This window comes from Dasypus novemcinctus, chromosome 16, assembly GCF_030445035.2.
Source record: "Dasypus novemcinctus isolate mDasNov1 chromosome 16, mDasNov1.1.hap2, whole genome shotgun sequence".
NCBI classification, from domain to species: domain Eukaryota; kingdom Metazoa; phylum Chordata; class Mammalia; order Cingulata; family Dasypodidae; genus Dasypus; species Dasypus novemcinctus.
In genome coordinates this window covers 96,601,252-96,621,705 of record NC_080688.1, presented here as the reverse complement: position 1 = coordinate 96,621,705, position 20,454 = coordinate 96,601,252, and the positions used below count along the sequence as shown (strand labels likewise).

The 20,454-nt window shown below is 48.1% G+C and overlaps 1 protein-coding gene across 1 annotated transcript in view; it reads right to left on the bottom strand.

Annotated features, from left to right (window-relative positions):
- Positions 1–3,668: 3,668 nt before the first annotated feature.
- Positions 3,669–20,454, bottom strand: part of CTDP1 (CTD phosphatase subunit 1) — a 108,723-nt gene continuing 91,937 nt past the window's right edge. Inside the window, exon 13 of the mRNA XM_004462912.4 lies at positions 3,669–4,253. Coding sequence (XP_004462969.3) covers positions 4,115–4,253 — 139 coding nt within the window. The 3' untranslated portion in view covers positions 3,669–4,114. The remainder of the gene's footprint in view (positions 4,254–20,454) is intronic.

Sequence of the window (20,454 nt, the reverse complement as noted above, 5' to 3'; positions counted from 1 at the left end):
CAGCCCCCCAGCCCCTCAGGCCCCCCAGTCCCCCAGCCCCCCAGCTCCCCAGCCCCTCAGGTCCCCATAACCCCAGCCCCTCAGGCCCCCCAACCCCCCACCCCTCAGGACCCCCAGCTCCTCAGGCCCCCCAGACCCCCAGTCTCTCAGCCCCCAGGCCCCCCAGCCCCCCAGGCCCGGCCCCGGGGGTGGTCGCACTGGCACACCGCGGGCAGAGCAGGAAGACGCCAGCCTCCGGGGGGCGTGGAGGGGGCGTGGAGTCGCGTGCTGGAGAGCCGGGCCCCACGGGGCCACCTCAAGGCGCCTACTGAGAGTCACGTGTCATTGGGGGGTGACAAGAGCAGGGATACTCAGAGGGAAATCGACACCCTGACACAGCTACGTTTATCAATAAATAAAAAGCTGGGACTAAGCCCCCAGACCCCACACAGACGCTCTCACCTCGTGGTGTCCTCTGGCGAGAGCCCCTCTGGGGTCACGCAAAGGGGAAGCAGCGCAGCCGAGCCGGGTGGCCTGGCCCCACCGTGCCCGGGGGCCTCGGGATCTGCAGCAGTTCGGCGCTGTTCAAGAATTCCAAAACGGTTACTGGGTTTGTAAGCTGGTCTGCACCTGGGCGCGATTAAACGGTGACTGGGACTGGGATCGGGCCACGGCAGGGGGCGTTGAGTCCCCGACAGAGCTGGGAGTTTTGAGCTGGAGCCTGGGAAGTGAACACACGGAACACAGAGGGAGAGAGACGGCTCCCAGACGCAGCAGAGGCCAGGAGACGAGCCGTCCTGACAGTCCACAGCTGGCCTCGTGGAGCGAGCACGGCAGCTGAGCCCAGAGAGGGACGAGCCCGGGGAGAGGAGCCCAGGAAGCCTGAGCCCGGCAGGCGTCGGCAGCCGTCTTGCCCTGACACGTGGCGACAGACGCTGGGGAGGGAAGTGACGGCGGCTTCACGCCTGGTGCCTGCTCCTCCCCAAACACCCTGACGAGAGCCAGCAGGTGCTGGTGCCCGCACAGCGCCCAGGACCGACCGACTCGGGGTCTGTGGCTGCAGCACACCACAGCCCCCGGCTCCCGGGGGCCCTTTCGGCTGGCTGCCAACGAAGACCCCCGCCCTCCCTTGAGCGTCCCCCGGAGGAGCTCCAGTCCTCTGGGTTCAGGTGTCTCTTGCTCACCGGGGCCAAGAGGAACGGTCCAGAATCACGAATGTAACATCGACAGAGAACCCGAGCAGAGCAGGCGAGGCACGGGGGCGGCAAGGACGCAGCGGCTGATGGGGGTGCAGGGCAGTGGACAGGACCGCGGGCTCCTCTCCTGAAGATGTGGCTCCTGGGTCATGGCCCGCCCCCAGGCAACCCCAAACTGCCCACAACCCACCCCCAACTCACCCAGGGCACCCCCAAGCTGGCCACAGCCCATCCCCAACTCACACCCGGGCAACCCCAACCCGCCCTCAGGCCCCCCCAAGCTGGCTACAACCCGCCCCCAGGCACCCCCAAGCTGGCTGCAACCTGCCCCTGGTACCTCCAAGCTGACCGCAACCCATCCCCAGGCCCCCCCGCTGTCCCCCGCCTGCCCGGGCCCCCAAGCCAGGGCTCGCTGTCCCTCCCCCTCTTCGCCCTCCCTTCCCGCTGCCCCTGCGGCCCCCCCAGTCTGCTGAGGACCCTGCCCTCTGCAGCGCCCCCATCGCACTCGAGCTTTACGTTGAGGAGGCGGCCCGGGTATTACCAAACCTTCCCGAACTCGGCAAGGTGCCCTCTGTCCTCGGCTCCTCCCACAGCCGCCAGGACCCACTGCTCCTGCATTCCGGGTGCGCTGCCCTCCCTGCGGCGCGTGGCAGCTTGTAAACCGGCTTCCGGCTTTCTGCCAGCTCCCGCGGTGGCTCCTGGAGGCCACGTGGGGGGCGCTGGCCCACGCGGAGCCCCGAGAAGCCCGCAGTGTGATTATGGCTTTGACTGGCCCACATCGGTGGGGGGGCGCGGACTCACAGACGAAACGAAGCAGAGCAGGAGTGAGCTGGAGTTTTGAGCTGGAGCCCAGGAAGCACAGAGGAGCAGAGCAGCTGAGCCCAGAGCGCATCAAGCCCCGGGAGAGAGGAGCCCGGGAAGCCTGGACTCTCGCAGACGTCGGTATCTTGCCCTGACATGGGGTGATGGGCGCTGGAGAGGGAGGTGACTTGTGCTTCACCGCCCGGTGGCTGTGCTCCCACCCCTGTGAACACCCTTGTAAAGGCAGCAGGTCTTGGTCCTTTGCGTCGCGCCCCTTTGTGGCCCTCTGTGACCGACACGCTCGTCCTGGGCAGGACGAGGCAGCGCTCTGGGCAGTCTCCCTGCCCGGCGCCCCCTGCCCGGCAGCATGGGCTCGCCTTACCAGCCCTGGAACCTCCTCCCGCACTCCACGCGCATCATGCGGGTGGCGCTGGCCCCGTCGCGGTGGCGTGCTAATGCCAGTGAAGCAGCACAGAGAGGAAATCAGGGTGCTGCCGACACCCAGACCGGCAAGCCCCCGGGTCCACCCACCCTGAGACCGGACCCGCAGGCTTCCAGGGAAGTGTTGGGCAGGGGGCTGAGCAGGTCGGAGCGGTGGCTGTGACTTGCTACTGAAGAGAGTATAAGCAACAGCACAGGTCTTAGTCTGATACATTTGAAATTGGGTAATTAATCTAGAAAATGGAGAAGGAAAAAGCTTGCTGTGATATGAACCTAGTGCTGGTGGAAGAAGGTGAACCTTTTAACTTTTTTAATAGTAATTTGATAATGTGACTGCTAATATTTCAAACTATCTTTTAAAATAAAACCATGACCCTTGGCAAATTCAAAACTTGGCCTTTTCTTCACAAACCAGTGTGATCACCGGTCACGGCTTCGTGGACGAGGCACTGGGTCTAGGTCCCCAGGAGAAGTGATTTCCTCGATCCAAAGCCGCGAAGCTGGGCCAGGACCACGCTCTAAAGAGGGCGGAACAAATGTTAAGGGGTGGCCTCCAAACAGCTCCCACCCAGCGGGCGACCGCTGCCCAGATGAGCAGAGGCTGCTGTGCCGGGCAGCCAGCTGCAGCACCGCTGTCCAGCTGGCGTTTGGGTTTTGAAGCTCAACCCAGGGCAAAGCCTGCTCTTGAACTTGTAAGCAAATCGTTTCTGGGATCTGAGCTGCTTCTGTTTCTTTAGGTTTCTTAGACCCAATTTTCATACATCTAGCCAAAAAAATAAAGATGATCCTTTGTATTCTTAATGCTTTGGTGCAAGCTTTTGAAACTTCCTCCCACGTAAAACATCTACCTTCTGCTCACACGTCTAGGGCCCATGCACCTGCTTTCTGTTAAAAGTTCCTGGGTTAGTGCATGGGGCACTTGCCTGCTTGGGCAGCTCAGCCACCACCAAGGGCGGCCCCCAGATCGAGAGGGCCGTGGTGCTGCCAAGTCCAGAGCACAGGGCTTACAAAGGACTGTTATTAAATGAAAGGCAAGTCTGCTTGGTGGGTGAAATACGGAATCAGTACACACACACTTTACAGCGGTCTCTCATGGGGCAAACGCTAAAGGTTTGCCCCATCCTCTGCAAAGCTCCCAGGGACGCAGTCGTGGCGTGGCTGGCCTGTTGTGGCCTCTCGCCTTCCCCGGGCGGCGTGGGGCCGGGAGGGCCCGTGGGGTCTCGGTCTTGCATGCACATGTGAATTTCTCTGTTTTGTTTAAAAATCCTTTAATATTCTGATAGCTTTAGTTGTGAAAAAAGCATGACAAGACTATCCAGCTCTCGCTACGTCCTTCGTTATGTCTGTCGGAGCCCCCAGACTTCACTCTAAGTATCACTCTGTGGTGTTTACAGGAAAAGCAGCACGCCCCCCAAAGAAAAAACTAATCCAAAAATAACAAGTAAAAAAATAAAAACCCCACTTACTAGAGGACAACAAACCCCCAACTCCAGTCTTACTGCATGTGAAGTTCTGCTGAGTTCACGAGAATCTTTGGCATAGTGAACCAATTCCCCTGTAATACTTCAGTCTTTAAAAAAGTAGACTTTCCTGTAGTAAAACTTCTTAAAAACACCCATTTCTGTAAAATAATGTGTTTCTGTCTGTGGAGCTGGGCGTGGGGCCCCGGCGCGAGGCTGGAGTGGGCGCCTCGGGCATCACATCAGGTCACTGAGCTCGGCCTCCAGCGCCGCGGCCATCTCGTCCGCCTCGGAGCTGCTGCCCTCCCCGTCCTCGTTGCTGGACTCCCTGCTGGACTCGCTGGCGTCCTCCTCGTCCAGCTTCCTCTTGTGGCCTCTGGAAGAGAAGCAAACGCGTGTGAGGTGCGTGCTCGGGCACCTCGCTGGCCCAGGCTGCCACGGCCTTCCCAGGCTGCGCAGTCCTTGCCCGGCCCCGCAGAGCTCCAGCGACGCCGCTGAGCAGCTCTGTGCGGTCACGCGGTCACCTGAGGACCTCAGTCACAAGAGAGGGCACGAAAACGGGCGAACGGCCCAAAGCTTAAGACGAGGCCGGCGATCAGCACGGTGGACAAAACCCATGCCGTTCACTGAGGTCGTGAGTGCCGGGGGCGGGGCAGCCTGGGCCCGGGAAGAGCGTGCTCCCCTGCAGGTGAGCCCCGGCGAGGAGGCCAGGCCGTGGCGCCGAGCGTCCGAGCCCGCGGCCGGCGGGGGCCCTCACAGCGCCCCTAAGGACCGCTCGCCCCGTCTCGGCCGCAGAGCCGACATCGGCAGACCTGGAGCAGCACCAGGACGAGCTCGGCCGAGCGCAGACAGCGGGAGCCCGGCAGGCGCAGGGCCTGCCCAGCCGCGTGACCACAGGCGAGGCGGATCCCAGCCTGCCCTGCGAGGGGCGCCTGCTGGCCCTCCGTCTGAAGGCCGGCTTCCTCTCAGGCGCCCCTCACCCCTGCCAAAAACCACGGGAGGAGCTCATCCCCTGTGCCCACCAGGCCCCTGGACGGTACTCACGGAATGCCAGGCATTCTTTTAAAAAAGGTATCCGAGTAACTAGAAAGTGCTACCAGTCCAAATTCTAATAAATATACTGTTTGTATCTCAGATGGAATAAACAATATTTTCTACTAAGGAAAAAGGTTTAGTTTTAATTGTTATACAAGTAAGGAGCTCGCCTCAAAACTGAAGTGAAAACCAGAATTTCTCAGTATCTGAAAATTAAAAGAAGGACTACTCATTGTCTACATTTCTGGAACATATCCACGTAAAAGTGATGGCAGTGGAATTAAATTTTCCCACAGAAAACATGGTGCCCCGTGGCTCTGGGGCGCCGGGATTCTTCATGGGAATGCCTGCGCACGAGGGCCGCGCTGGCGCAGGGGTCCCGGAGCGCACTGACGCCGCGCGGCCGCTCCTCACCATCTCGGGCGCCCGCCCGGCCTGGTGACGGCCCGGACGCCGTCCCGGCAGAGCCGGGGATCCGAGAGCTGGGAACCTCCACCCTGGCGCGGCGCCTTGCCCGACACCTGGCACAGGCACCCCTGCTTTTAAGATCGGGCCGTGGGTCCTCGGCAGCTGCTGGCAGAGCCGGCCGTTCCCTCCCACCCTGCCGAGCTCGTTCTGTGCCCACCCCGCCGGAGCAGGGGAGTGAAGCACGCGAGTCCGCGGCACGAGGGGCGCTCACAGCAGGCCCCCACCCCGCACTGGAGGGCAGGACACGGGCCCGGGCGGCGGGGGCACGTCTGCCTGAGACTCGGCCGCGCCGCCCTCCAAAACGGCTGCTCTGACACCCACTGGCTGCTTCTCATCCTGGACAGCACCCGCTACTGTCAGCTTGTTTTCTGTCGGCTTTTAAACCTAGGCCGCTGGGGAGGAGCATGACAAAATCTCACTGTGATTTCCGTCTGCATCGTCTGACGACCGTGATGGACCCTGTGTGCTCGCTGGCACCTTCTGCAGTGAAGTGTCTGCTCAAACCTTCTGCCACGTTTTTATTAGGCTGTTGAGTTTTAAGAGTTCTTTATGTATCTTGGCTATGAGCCTGTATTCTCTCCTAATTTGCGGCTTGTTTTTTCATTCTCTTAGAGTCTTCTGCAGAGCAACAGTAATTTTTTGTATCAGTAGAGAGCTCATGTAACCCACAAAGATTTTCCTCTAAATGTTCTGGTTTTATGTTCTACACTAAAGTCTACAATCCATTCTGAGTTAAATTTCTTTGTATTTGGACATCTACTTGTTCCAGAGCGATTTGTTGAAAAAATAGTTTAAAAAATGTATATAATACTATTCATTCTAAAACCTATTGTTTGGGGAAGACCTTTGAATTCTGAGGGAAGAAATTCAGATGAAAAAGGCAAAAAACAAACAAACCATCCCCTCGCTACCTGAAATTAGCATTTAGCAACTACTAATACCATCAGCAAAGCCACAAACACTAGACTGAAAACTATTTGTAAGACACATGACATATAATAGAAAAAGCTTCTACAGACTAGCTAGGCAAGAATAAATAACCTAATTGGGAAAAATACTCCCCAAAGAGAGAAACGCAGTCAATTCACAGAAAAGAAAATTCCGTCAGTTTCGCACCATCAGGAGCAGAGCCCTCTCGCCCGAGGCGGCGCAGGGGGAGGCCTCTGGCCGCCTGTCGGCCGCAAACTCCGGGGAAAGAGCCTGGCCACAGCTGCTAAATTCTAGAACACACATTTCCTTCCACCCAGCAATGCCATCTCTGGGAATCTACCTGACAGAAGTCACAGCACCACATTTAAGGGCTTGTGTACAAGGAGGCGTGTGTCACAGCCGTTTGTCAAAATAAAAATCAAGGGATATGGCAGAATAAAACTGGACACGTGTATCCTACTGCAAATAACGTTCAGAGATGCTCTTTTGACATCTTGTAGAACAAACGAGGGCCCCCAAACCTCCAACCCACCCTGTACTCACACTGTGAGTACAGACCACGTGTTTGTAGCCCCCACCCCTGTCCCACTGTGTCCTCATATGCCCTCAGGGAGGCGCCGAAAAAATTCACCCTGCACGTGAAAGCACCGCAGCACAGTACGGGGCCAGCAGGAGACAAAGGTGAAGCTCTCTGCTCTCACTGCCAGTGGGCAGCGAAGAGAAAAGGTCAAGAGGCAGCCTGGGAAAGTAAAAACAAGCATGGATTTTAGGGAGCCAAGAGTGGCCCCGCAGCCCGGCAGCCGAGGCCTGGCAGCCCGGCGCGGAGGCATTGGGTCTCCACGTCCCTCCGTCAAGGGGCCGAGGTGGGAGGCCGGGCGAACCACCACTAGAGAGGACGGCCCGGCAGAGCTGGCGCACCGGGCGCTGGGCTCGGCCTGGCACTGGACGGACAGCCAGGGACGCGCCCGAAACGGCCCCTCCTGCCGAGACTGCCTTGGACTGGACGCCCCAGACTCCCCAAGACCCAAGGCCCAGGGCCTGTCCCGCCACGGCGCAGAGCTGCACCCCTGCCTGGAGCCTCGGAGACCTGGCGATGCCAGCGCTCATGGCACAGGGACTGCAGAGCAACAGGCCAAGCCCTGTACTGGAGGAACCACCCCCAGCCCAAGCCCGCGCAGTGGGCGAAGGGCAGGGCCAGGAGGGCCCCAGGGCTGGAGGGAGTGGGCACTCGGCCACTGGCCGACAGCTCTGCGCGGGGCAGCTCTCCAGGAGGGGCGTGTCTAGACAGTCTACACAGGCAGCGCAGGCCCAAGACGCACAGCCCTGCAGCGCCTCCGCCAGCTGGACGTCCCATCTGGGATGGAGCACACAAGCTCGGCCAGGACTGCCCAGTAACATGCACGCCAGTCAGAGAACCAGCAAAGGCTGACGCCGGGTGGTAACAGTCCAAAGCAAAACAAACGGCAATTTGCTCCTGAGCACACTGAGTGGGAACTGCCACGATGATTTTCCCTTTACTTGGTGGTGACAATAAGATATTTAGGAAGCTCAAGCACACAACATTTAAAAAGTAAAGCCAAAAAAATTGCTTCATGCAGAAAAGTCAAATGTTCATCTAATAGCCAAAGAAAGGTATTTTCATTGTCCCCATTACAGAAAAGAACCTTAACGGCTCTAACACCCGAGCGCAGGGCAGAAGAGTTACCTCCACAGGTCAAGCTGCTCACACCCGCCAGTTCCAGAAGGGCTTGGGGTGGTGGTGCGGGTCGTGCCAAGCTTGCCGCCGTGAGCCGCGCTGGTCGTCCGCACGCACTCCTGCTAGGGGCCGAAGCTGCGCCGGCGTCCCCGACCTGGCCCGGGCTCGGGCGAGCGTCCCGTGTGCGCCCCTGACCTCTGCCCCGGCTCCCCCGGCACTGCCGTGGCCCTTCGCTGGCTGCCTTTTCCTTTCGCTGCAATAAGCCATGACCACAAGCAGAATGACCTCGGGTCCCGCCAGTCCTAGCCCGCACTGATCCTGACACGACTCGCAGCCGTCGCGGGGTCAAGCTGCCGGGTGTGCGGAAAGGGGTCCTGCGGGCACGCACGGCGTCAGGGCGAACACAGGAAGGGGGCCGAGGACAGCGTGGCCGGGCTCCGAGGAGCGAGAGACAAGAAAAGAAAGTTCATGGGGCAGAACACAAAGATGTACAAAATCCGCACATCTTATTTCCTAGAATGGATTTTGAACTTCAGTACAATTAACAGAATTACCTTTATAAAATGTAAAATAATGCCTTCTTTCGTCTTCTCGTTTAAAAAGACTAAGTGTTTGAGTCACTTAGAAATGCCAACATTCATTCACCATGGGCTTACCTTTTCATTTAGATCATTCAAAATGACAGCTGATCACGAAAATGATCAACTACTGCAGTAGTTGTAAAGGACAGGAACATAGATGTAAAGGACTGCTGCACAGAAAACTAGAAGACCTTGCTAAAAGAAATCAAAGAAGCCCTAAATAAATAGAAGTGCATTCCATATTCATGCATTGGAGGGCAACGCGTGATACCCTCCATCATTCAGACGACAATCCTAACCCCAAAGTGATTTACAGATCCAACGCATTCCCAACGTGCAGACATGGAAAAGCCAATCATCAGATTTATATGGCAGGGCAAGGGGTCCTAGCCAAAGCTATCTTGGAAAAAAAAGAAAGAAGGTGGAAGACTCACACTTCCCAATCTCAAAAAAGCCACAGTAATGAAAACAGCATGGGACTGGCAGATGAGCAGACATATAGACAAATGGAACAGAACTGAGAGCTCAGAAATCAACCTTCACATTTATGGCCAACTGACTTTTTTTTAATGATTAAATTTTTTTTTAAAGAAGCATTAGATTACATAAATGTTACATAAAAAAACACAAGGTATTCCCCTATGCCCCACACTCCCCCTCCCACACTTTCCCACATGAACAACATCCCTCGTTAGTGTGGTACATATGTTACAACTGATGAACGCATATTGAAGCACTGCTTCTAGCCACAGACTACAGTTTGCTTCAGTTTATACTCTGTCCCGCAAAATGTACAATGGCTCATATCCATAACTGCAAAGTCATGCAGGACAAATCCAATGTCCCAAAAATGCCCCATATTACACCTATTCTTCCCTCTTCGTCCCCTCAGAACCTCTGGTGGCCACTGCCTTTACAGCAACGATAAGGGTTTTCCATTGCTAGAATAATATGTCTACAGTAGAATAATAACAAGTCTCCTTAGCTCACTGTTCATTTCTCAGTCTTGAGGATTCTGGGATGGTGATGGCCACTCTGCTTCTACCTGAGGGGGCGTGGCCAACTAGTGCCTGGCAAGGTGGCCACGACCTCTCGATCGGCAAGGAACTGAGTCTCCAACAAAAGGAGCTGGGAACGGAACGTCCACACGCAAAGGGATGAAGGTGCACCCCTACCTCACACCACATACAGAAATCAACTCAGAATGGACCAAAAGGAAGCAGATGTGGCTCAACAAGCTGGGTGCCCACCTACCACACACCCTGGTGCCTTCTAAAAGACGAGCAGATGCCGCCCCCAAACAAGGAGCAGATGCCATAAGCCAGCAAACACCGCAGCTCGTGGGGAGTGGATGTGCTCAGGCCGTTGGGCACTCGCCTCCCATGGGGGAGGTCCTGGTTTTGGCTCCTGGTGCCTCCTGCCGAAGGCGAGCAAACAATGCCATCACCATCCCAGAATCCTCAAGATTGAGAAATGAACAATGAGCTAAGTAGACTTGGGGGGGTGGGAAATCAAAGAGCCAGAACAATAAAACTCCTAGAAGAAAACATAGAGAAGTATCTTCAGGACCTTCTGTTGGGCAATGGTTTCTTAGACTTTATACCCAAAGCACAAGCATCAAAAGAAAAAGAGATAAGCAGGACTTCATCAAAATGAAAAACTTTGGGCAAAGGACTTTATCATGAAAGTAAAACGACAACTTACTGAATGTGAGGAACAGTTGGAAACCACGTATCTGATGAGTTTAATATTCAAAATAAAGAAATCCTATATCTCAACAACAAAAAGATGAACAACCCATTTAAAAAATGGGTAAAAGACTTGAATATACATGTTTCCAAAGACGACACACAAAAGCACATGAAAAGATGCTGAACAGCAGTAGCTACTGGGGAAATGAAAATCAAAACCACAACGAGGTACTGTTTCACACCCACTAGAATGGCTACTAATAAACAAGGAAGGCAGTTTGGTGGCTCCTTAGAAAGTTAAGCATAGAATTACCATATGACCCAAGAACCCCACTTGTAGGTACATACCCAAAAAGAACTGAAAGCAGGAATTCAAAAAGATATTTGCACACCGATGTTCATAGCGGCATTACTCACAACTACCAAAAGATGGTAGCAACCCAAGTGCCTGCCAAATGATGAATGGGTAAACACAATGTGGTGTCTACATCTGATGGAAAACTATTCAGTTATGAAAAGGAATGAAGTCCTGACACACGCTGCAACATGGATGAACCTTGAGGACATCGTGTTATGTGGAATAAGCCAGATATAAAGGGACAGATACTGTGTAATCTCATTGAAATTAAATACAGAACAAGCAAATTCAAAGTAAAAAAGCTAGAATATAGTTTTTGAGGATAGGGAATGGGGAATAAATGCCTAATTTGTACAGTTTCTATTTAGGCTGGTCTGAAAGGTTTGGTAATGGACGGTGTAGCAGTTTGATATTATTGATGAATTCCAAAAAGAAAATACTGGATTATGTTTGTAAACTGGCCTCTGGCTTATTAGATGATATTGGATTCAGAGTTCTACTTGATTAAGTAATTAATCAAACCAACCTCTTGCACCAGTAGGGCACTGCATCCCCGCCCCTTGGTGGATGGGGACTCACAGATAAAAGGCATGGCAAGGGACAGAGTTGGGGGTTTTTAATGTTGGGAGTTTTGATGTTGGGAGTTTGATGCTGAAGCCTTAAGCTGCAGCCCTGGGAAGTCAGCTCACAGAGGAAAGAGAAGCCAGCCCAGGAAGAAAGGAACCCTGAGCCTGGAGAGAAGCAAGCCCCGGGAAGAGAAGAACCCTGAACCCAGAGAGAAGCAAGACCCTGGAGGCGAGGAGCCCAGGAAGCCTGAGCCCTCGCAGCCGTCGGCAGCCATCTTGCTCCAACTCGTGGAAATAGACTTTGGTGAGGAAGCAACTTAAGCGTTATGGCCTGGTATCTGTAAGCTCCTAACCCAAATAAATACCCTTTATAAAAGCCAACAGACTTCTGGTATTTTGCATCAGCACCCTGTGGCTGACTAATACAGATGGTGATGATGGTGGCAAAAATTGTGAATGTAATTAGCAATGAATTACATATTTGAATGTGGTTAAATGGGGAAATTTTAGGTTATGTATATGTTATTAGAATAAAAATGTTAAAAACCCAAAGGGCTATACAACATAGTGAACCCTATATAGTTAGTAGTGTAGTCATAAAACGTTCTTCCATGAATTCTAACAAATGGACCATGGTAATAATGCAGGGCGCTAGTAACAGAGTGGTATGCGGAAACCCTGTATTTTATGCATGATTGTTCTGTAAACCTGTAACTTCTCTAAAGCAAAACAAAACAAAAAAACTTCTACCAATTAGATGTGCCTACTGATTTCATAAGTACGATTAAGCAGTAAATTATTTTATTCTCCAAGATTGCTTCATAAATTCTAGATCAGACTACATATTAAAATGCATGGAAACATTCCCTTGCCATTTTTTAGGTTTTTTTTCCCCAAATAACGATGAACTACATTTCTCTAAGTATCTACCACTAACCTACAAATGGTAAAAAAAAAAACTGGCATTTCAACTTTATTCTATTATTGAAAGTTTCCTAACCTATTAGGTTACAAGAAATTTGGCCTTTACTGACCACTGATTTGTCTGCAAAGGAGAGAGTATTTTTTCCCTGTATGATTTTAAAAAATGAAGTATAAAACAATATTTGTAAGTCTATGTTAATGGGCACAGAATATATAAAAATATAATTTGTGACTGACAATAACAACGTAAAGGGGTCAGACTATATATAGAAGCTAGGTTTTCTTTTTAAAAATTTATTTTTAACTTTATTTTTTATGTTTAATAATTGAAAATATAAACAAAAGCTAAAAAGAAAATAGTTGAATAAAAACATATTTCTCATTTAAATGTAATGGATACATATACATTTTTTAAAAATCATAGAATATGTTAAACAATAAATTTGGCTCATTGCAACACAATCGAATGGCATTTGTCTTTTTGTGTCTGGCTTGCTTCACTCAACATAATGTCCTCCAGGTCCATCCCTGTTATATGCTTCATGACTTCATTTCTTCTTATGGCTGCATAATATTCCATCATGTGATTACACCACACGAATAATGGCAATCATGAATAATGCTGCTATGGACATCGGTGTGCAGGTGTCTGTTTGTGCCACTGCTCTCAGTTCTTCTGAGGCCATATCCAGCAGTAGTATTGCAGGGGCACATGGCAAGCCTTCATTTAACTTCTTTAGGAACTGCCAAACAGCTCTCCACAGCGGCTGTACCATTCTGCATTCCCACCAACAGTGAATAAGTGTTCCTATCTCTCCACATCCTCTCCAACACTTGTAGTTCTGTCTTTTTAATAGTTGCCATTTTGATAGGCGTGAAATGATATATCATTGTAGTTTTGATTTGCATTTCCCTAATCAGTGATGTTGATCATTTCTTTATGTATTTTTTTGCCATTTGTATTTCTTCTTTGGACAACTGTCTATTATTCAAGTCTTTTGCCCATTTTTAATAGGGTTGTCTTTTTATTGTTGAGTTGGAACATCTATTTATATATCCTCGATATTAAATCCTTATCTGACGTTGATTTCCAAATATTTGCTCCCATTGAGTGGGCTGCCTTTTCACCCTTTTGACAAAGTCCTGTGAGGTGCAAAAGTGTTTAATTTCGAGGAGGCCCCATTTATCTATTTTTTCTTTTGTCGTCCAAGAAACCACCACCTATCACAAGGTCTTGAAAATGTTTTCCCTACATTTTCTTCTAGTAGTTTTATGGTCCTGGCTTTTATATTTAGGTCTTTGATCCATTTTGAGTTGATTCTTGTATAGGGAGTGAGGTAGGGGTTCTCTTTTATTCTTTTGGTTATGGATGTCCAGTTGTCCCAGCACCATTTGTTGAAGAGACTATTTTGTCCCATTAACATGTACTTGGGAGGTTTGTCAAAAATGAGTTGACTGTATAGATTAGGGTTTATTTCTGCGTTCTCAATTCTGTTCCACTCATCTATGTGTCTGTCTTTATGCCAGTACCAAGCTGATTTTGACCACTGTAGCTTTGTAATATGTTTCAAGGTCAGGCTGTGAAATTCCTCCTGCGTTGCCCGCCCCCCCGCTTTTTTTTTTTTTTAAGAATGCTTTTGGCTATTCGGATGCACTTTCCCTTCCAAATGAATTTGGTAATTGCCTTTTCTAGTCCTGTAAAGTAAGCTGTTGAGATTTTGATTGGTATTGCATTGAATCTACAAATCATTTTGGGTAAGATTGACATCTTCATGATATTTATTCTTCCAATCCATGAACACAAAATGTCTTTCCATTTGTTTAGGTCTTTTAAAATTTCTTATAGCATTGTTTTGTAATTTTCTGCATATAGATCCTGGGCTTCTTTGGTTAAATTAATTCCTAGGTCTTTGAGTCTTTTTGTTGCTATTGTAAATGCAATTTCCCCCCTGATTACCTCCTCTGATTGTTCAGTACTAGTGTACAAAAACATTACTGATTTTTGCATGTTTATCTTGTATCCTGACACTTTGCTGAACTCATTTATTAGCTCAAGTAGCTTTGCTGTGGATACTTCAGGATTTTCTCAGTACAGGATCATGGTATTTGCGGTGAGTTTCACTTCCTCTCTTCCTATTTGGATGCCTTTCCTTTTCTAATTGCCAAAGCTAGAACTTCTTGTACAATAATGAATAACAATGCTGACCGTGGGCATCCTTGTCTTGTTCCCAATCTTAGAGGGAAAGCTTTCAACCTTTCCCCACTGAGTATGATGTTGGCTGTGGGTTTTTCACATATGCCTTTTATCATATTGAGGAATTTTCCTTCTATTCCTATCTTTTGAAGTGTTTTTATCAAAAAAGGATGCTAGATTTTGTTGAATGGCTTTTCTGCATTGAGATTATCATGTCTTTTTTTTCCCTTTAATTTGTTAATGTGGTGTAATACATTGATTGATGTTCTTAGGTTGAAACAGCCTTGCATACCAGGAATAAATCTCATGATATGTAAATCTGTTTTTTTAAAGATTCATTCATTCATTCATTCATTCATTCATTCATTCATTCATTCATCTATCTCCCCTTTCCCCCGCCCTGGTTGTCTGTTCTCTGTGTCTATTTGCTGCGTTTTCTTCTTTGTCCGCTTCTGTTGTTGTCAGGAGCATGGGAATCTGTGTTTCTTTTTGTTGCATCATCTTGTTGTGTCAGCTCTCTGTGTAGGCGACGCCATTCCTGGGCAGGCTGCACTTTCTTTTGCGCTGGGCAGCTCTCCTTACGGGGCGCACTCCTTATGCATGGGGCTCCCTTACGTGGGGGACACCCCTGCATCGCATGGCACTCCTTGCGCGCATCAGCACCACGTATGGGCCAGCTGCACACGGGTCAAGGAGGCCCGGGGTTTGAACTGTGGACCTCCAATGTGGTAGATGGATGCCCTAACCACTGGGCCAAGTCTGGTTCCCTGTAAATCTTTTGATACGCTGTTAGATTCGATTTGCAATTATTTTATTGAGAATGTTTTCATATATGTTCATGAGAGAGACTGGTCTGTATTTTTCTTTTCTTTGGCTTTGGTTTTAGGGTGCTGTAGGTGTCATAAAATGTGTTGGGAATTATTCCCTCTTCAATTTTTTGGAAGAGTTTAAACGGGATTGGTGTTAATTCTTTTCAAAATGCTTGGTAGAATTCACCTGTGAAGTCATCTGATCCTAGACTTTTCTTTGTTGAGTAATTTTTGATGAAGGAGTCGATCTCCTTAAACGTGATTGATTTGTTAAGTTCTTGTAGGTCTTGTAGCGTTAGTATAGGTTGTTAGTGCATTTCTAAGAATTTGTCCATTTCATCTAGGTTTTCTAGTTTCTTGACATACAGTTTCTCCTATCTCTTAAGATTCTTTTTATTTCTGTGGGCTCAGTTGTAACTTCCCTCCTTTCATTTCTGATTGTATTTATTTGCATCTTCTCTCTCTTTTTTTCTTTGTTAGCCTAGCTAGGGGTTTGTCAATTTTACGATCTTCTCAAAGAACCAGTTTTTGGTTTTTTTTTGTTCTCAATTTCATTTATTTCTAATCTAATTTTTATTATGTCTTTCCTTCTGCTTGCTCTGGGATTTCTAGTTTCTCTATTTGTTCAGTTAAATCTTTGAGTTTAGCTCTTTCTTTTTTAATATAGGCATTTAGGGCTATAAATTTCCTTCTCAAGACTGCCTTCGCTGCATCCCATAAGTTTTGATAAACTGTGTTCTTGTTTTCATTTGTCTCAATGTATTTATTGATATCACTTGTAATTTCTTTGACCCAGTGATTATTTAGGAGTGTGTTGTTCAGCCTCCACACATTTGCAAATTTACTTTCTTCCTATCTATTATTGATTACCAGGTTTTACTCCATTACGAGCAGAGAAAGTGCTTTGTATAATTTCAATCTTTTTATATTTATTGAGAGCTTCCCTGTGCCCTAACGTGTGGTCTATCCTGAAGAAAGATCCATGTGTACTTGAGAAGAATGTATAATATTATCTGCTGAATTTGGATGTAGTGTTCTGTGCATGTCTGCTAGATCTAACTCAGTTATCATATTGTTCAAGTTCTCTGTTTCCTTGTTGATCTTCTATCTAGTTCTTTTTTTTTTAAGATTTTATTTATTTATTTAATTCCCCCCCTCCCCCTGTTGTCTGGTCTCTGTCTATTTGCTGCGTCTCGTTTCTTTGTCCGCTTCTGTTGTCGTCAGCGGCACGGAAAGTGTGGGTGGCGCCATTCCTGGGCAGGCTGCACTTTCTTTTGCGCTGGGCGGCTCTCCTTATGGGGTGCACTCCTTACCTGTGGGGCTCCCCTACGTGGGGGACACCCCTGCGTGGCTCGGCACTCCTTGCACACATCAGCGCTCCACACGGGTCGAGGAGGCCCAGGGTTTGAACTGTGGACCTCCCATGTGGTAGACGGACGCCCTAACCACTGGGCCAAGTCCACTTCCCTAGTTGTTCTATCTAATGATGTGAATGGAGTGTTGAAGTCTGTAATGATTATTGTAGAAATGTTGATTTTTCCCTTCAGTTTTCCCACAGTTTGCCTCATGTATTTTGGGGCACCCTGGTTAGGTGTACAGATATTTATGACTGTTATATCTTCCTGGTGGGTTGTACCTTTTATTAATATATAATGGCCTTCTGTATCTCTTATAATTTTTTTGCATTTAAATTCTGCTTTATCCGATATTAGTATAGCTACCCTGCTCTTTTCTGGTTACTATGCGTGTGAAGTATTTTTCCAACCTTTCAGTTTCAGTTCGCTTGTATCCCTGGGTCTAAGCTTCTTAGAAGCAGCATATGGATGGCTCATGTTTTTAAATCCATTCTGTCAGCCTCTATCTTTTAATTGGGGAATTTAATCCATTCATATTCAATGATATTACTGTAAATGCATTATTTATTTTCTCCATTTTATTTGGTTTTCACATGTTATTCTTATTTTTGTGTCTTTTTTACTCTTTTTGTTATCCTTTCTGCTATTCTTTCTTCTATACTCTTCTCCAAGCCTGTCTCTCCTGTCTTTTTCTTTCAAGTTCTAAGGCTTTCTTTAATATTTCCTGCAAAGGTGGATTCTTTTTTGCAAACTCTCTTAGTTTTTGTTTGTGAATATTTTATACTTACCTTCATATATGAAGGACAATTTTGCTGGATAAAGAATTCTCGGCTGGCAGTTTTTCTCTTCCAGTATCCTAATTGTATTGTGCCACTGTCTTCTCACCTCCGTGGTTTCTGAAGGGAAATCTGTATTAAGTCTTACTGGATGTCCCTTGTATGTGATGGTTTGCTTCTCCCTTGCTGCTCTGAGAATTTTCTCTTTATCTTTGACATTCTGAGTAGAAGGTGTCTTGGAGTAGGTCTATTTGGATTTATTCTGATTGGGGTACAGTGTGCTTCTTGGACATGTAAGTTTACTTCTTTAGTGAGAACTGGAAAATTTTCAGCTATTATTTCCTCAAATACTCTTTCTGTCCCTTTTCTCTTCCCTTCTCTTCTCCTTCTGGAACTCCTATGACATTCATGTTGTTGTGTTTTGTGTTCTTGTTCAACTCTCTGAGCCCCTCCTCAATTTTTTCCATTCTTTCTCTTTCTGTTCTTTTCTCTCTTCAATTTTAGCTCTTCTGTCTTTGGTATCACTTACTCTTCATTTACCATTTTGAGTCTGCTCTGGTATGCCTCAAAATGTGTTTTTGGTCTTACCTATTATATCTTTCATTCCCATAAGCTGTGTTACTTTCCTGTTTAGGATTTCAAATTCTTCTTTGCGCTCACTCAATGTCTTCTTGATGTCATTTATCTCTTTAACCACATTGTCTTTCAACTCATTAATTTGATTTTTGAAATTTGTGTGCATCTTGCTGATTAATTCTCTCATATTCTGCATTCTTCTGGGGCTTTGATATATACCTTTCCTTGGGCCATGTTTTCTATTTTCTTAGTATGGCTTGTAATTTTTTGCTGATGTCAAGGCATCCGATTAGGATGTAGTTTACACAGATGCTCAATTTCTTTCTCTTTTTGCAGGGATTTAGTAGCAGGAGGCTGTGTCTTTCCAGTGCTCTTTAATTCCTTGCTCAGCCTGGATCGTAAGGATTGTCCTGTTGGTTTCTCAAAACTGGGCACTGGACCCAATAACTGGTAGTAGAGTTGCTTCTTAGGGCCTTGGGGAGGGAAAGTATAGAGGCCAGAGAAAGCCTCTCCTACTTATTTGTAATTTTCTTGAGTGCACTTCCTTGGTCTGCCAGGAGGTGGTGCTCTTTGGCAGCTCTCAGTCCAATGCCTGGACCGAGTGCATGTGCTGCAACACAGACTGGATCAATGTGATCGAGCGTCCTGCTGGAGGCTAGGAGCCTTGTAGTTCAAACCTTCACAGAGACAGTTCTCCAGCCTTCTCTGGCAGCCCCCTCTCTTTTCCCCTCCCCTCTGAGTCCTAGACAATCAGTCCCTGTTAGTACAGGAGGAGACTGGAAGGTTGTATGTCTTTTGGCTCCAAGGCAAACGATGGCCCAGTCCCCGGCCTGGACACGCCCCTGGGACACAGCAGACCAGGTCTGTGGGTCAGAAGCTGGGTCAGCCTTAGGCTGTGCCCCTCTCTCTCCCCTTTCCTGGAGTGGTGGGTCCCTGGAGCCCCCTTTGTCTGTCGTTACTGGCCCAGAGGCCCGAGAGTTGTGAAGTGTCTTTAGTGTGGGGGGGTGCCGGCAGCAGCAGGTGCTGGTTTCAACTCAGTTCTGTCCTCACGATTCCCCTCCTTTGTCCCTCTCTCCTCTGGGTGGTGTCCAGCCTTCGCCTGGTGTCCCAGACCCGAGAAGATCTTTTTTTAGACGGTTTCAGCCTGTCCTCCAGCTATTCTAGGAGAAGAGAGCCCTGTGACTTTCCAGTCCACCATCTTCCCGGAGGCCTAGGAACAAAATTTTCTTAACTATTGGGACTAAATTTCATTGAAGGTAGACTGTTTTAATTAAGACGTTAACTGTAATTCACAGGGCAGCCACTAAAAAAAAAATAACTAATAAATATACAGTAAAGAAATGAGAAGAGAATCGAACTGGCACACTAGAAAAAAATATTAAACACAAAGGAAGGTAGTAATAGAGGGATTGAGGAACAAAAACATATAGGATGTACAGACAATAGTAAAATGGCAGACCATCCTTCCTTATCAGTAATTACATTGACTGTAAAGGGATTAAAGTCTCCAATTAAAAGGCAGAGACTGGCAGAATGGATTCACAAAACATGAGCCAATTATAAGTTGTCTACAGAAGGCACATTTTAGATTCAAATACTCAAACAAGTTCAAAGTGAAAGGATGGAAAAAGACAGTCCATGTAAATAGTAACTAAAAGAGAGCTGGAATGCTACACTAATAGACAAAACAGAATTTAAGCTACAAACAGTTATAAGAGACAAAGAAGCGCATTATCTATTAATAAAAGGGCCAATTTTTGAAGACGTAACAATTACAAATACATACCTACCTACTAAATGACCCCAAAATATATGAAGCAAAAACGGATGGAATTGAAGGGAGAAATGGACAGTTCTATGACAGCAGTTGGAGACTTCGAGAATCCACTTTCAATAACGGACAGAACAACTAGACGAAAGAACAACAAGGAAATAGAGGAGTTAAACAACACTATAAACCAACTAGGCCCAAAGACAAATACAGCCCACTTCACCCAACAACACACACATTTCTCTAGTGCTCATGGACCACTCTCCAGTATGGACCACATTATTTGATTATACAAAGCATCTTCTCTGACTACAATGGAGTGAAAGTAGAAATCAGTTACAGAAGAAAATCTGGAAAATTCACAAATTTGTGAAAATTGAACACTCTTTTAAACAACCAATGGATCAAACAAGTGTCTCACAAAATTTTGAAAACTCTGCCTTACTCAGAACCCAGTAATTAGAGTAGCTGCCATCTTAATATCTTAGAAAAAAATAGCTACAAGATGTCTAGGAAATGCTGTGAGCCCAGTATGTGTCAGTTTTGCTGCCTTAACAAACCGCCCTAAAACCCAGTGTCCTAGTGAAATGAGTATCTGTTCTCTGGCTCCAGCTTTCAGGTCTGTGGGGAGGCTGGCGTGGCCAGGCTGAAGGAGAAACAGCTTCCTGAGGTGCTTTCTACTCGAGGCGGGAAACAAAAGCTCCTGGGCCGAGAGTGGCTGCAGAGCCCCGAAGGCGCTTGCTGCCGCATGTTCCACTGGCCCAGAGCAAAGCGCAAGGCCAGGTCAGCCAGCCCTGGAGGGACAAGAATACCTTCCCTCCCACTGGAGTAGCAGGGCAGCGAGCGC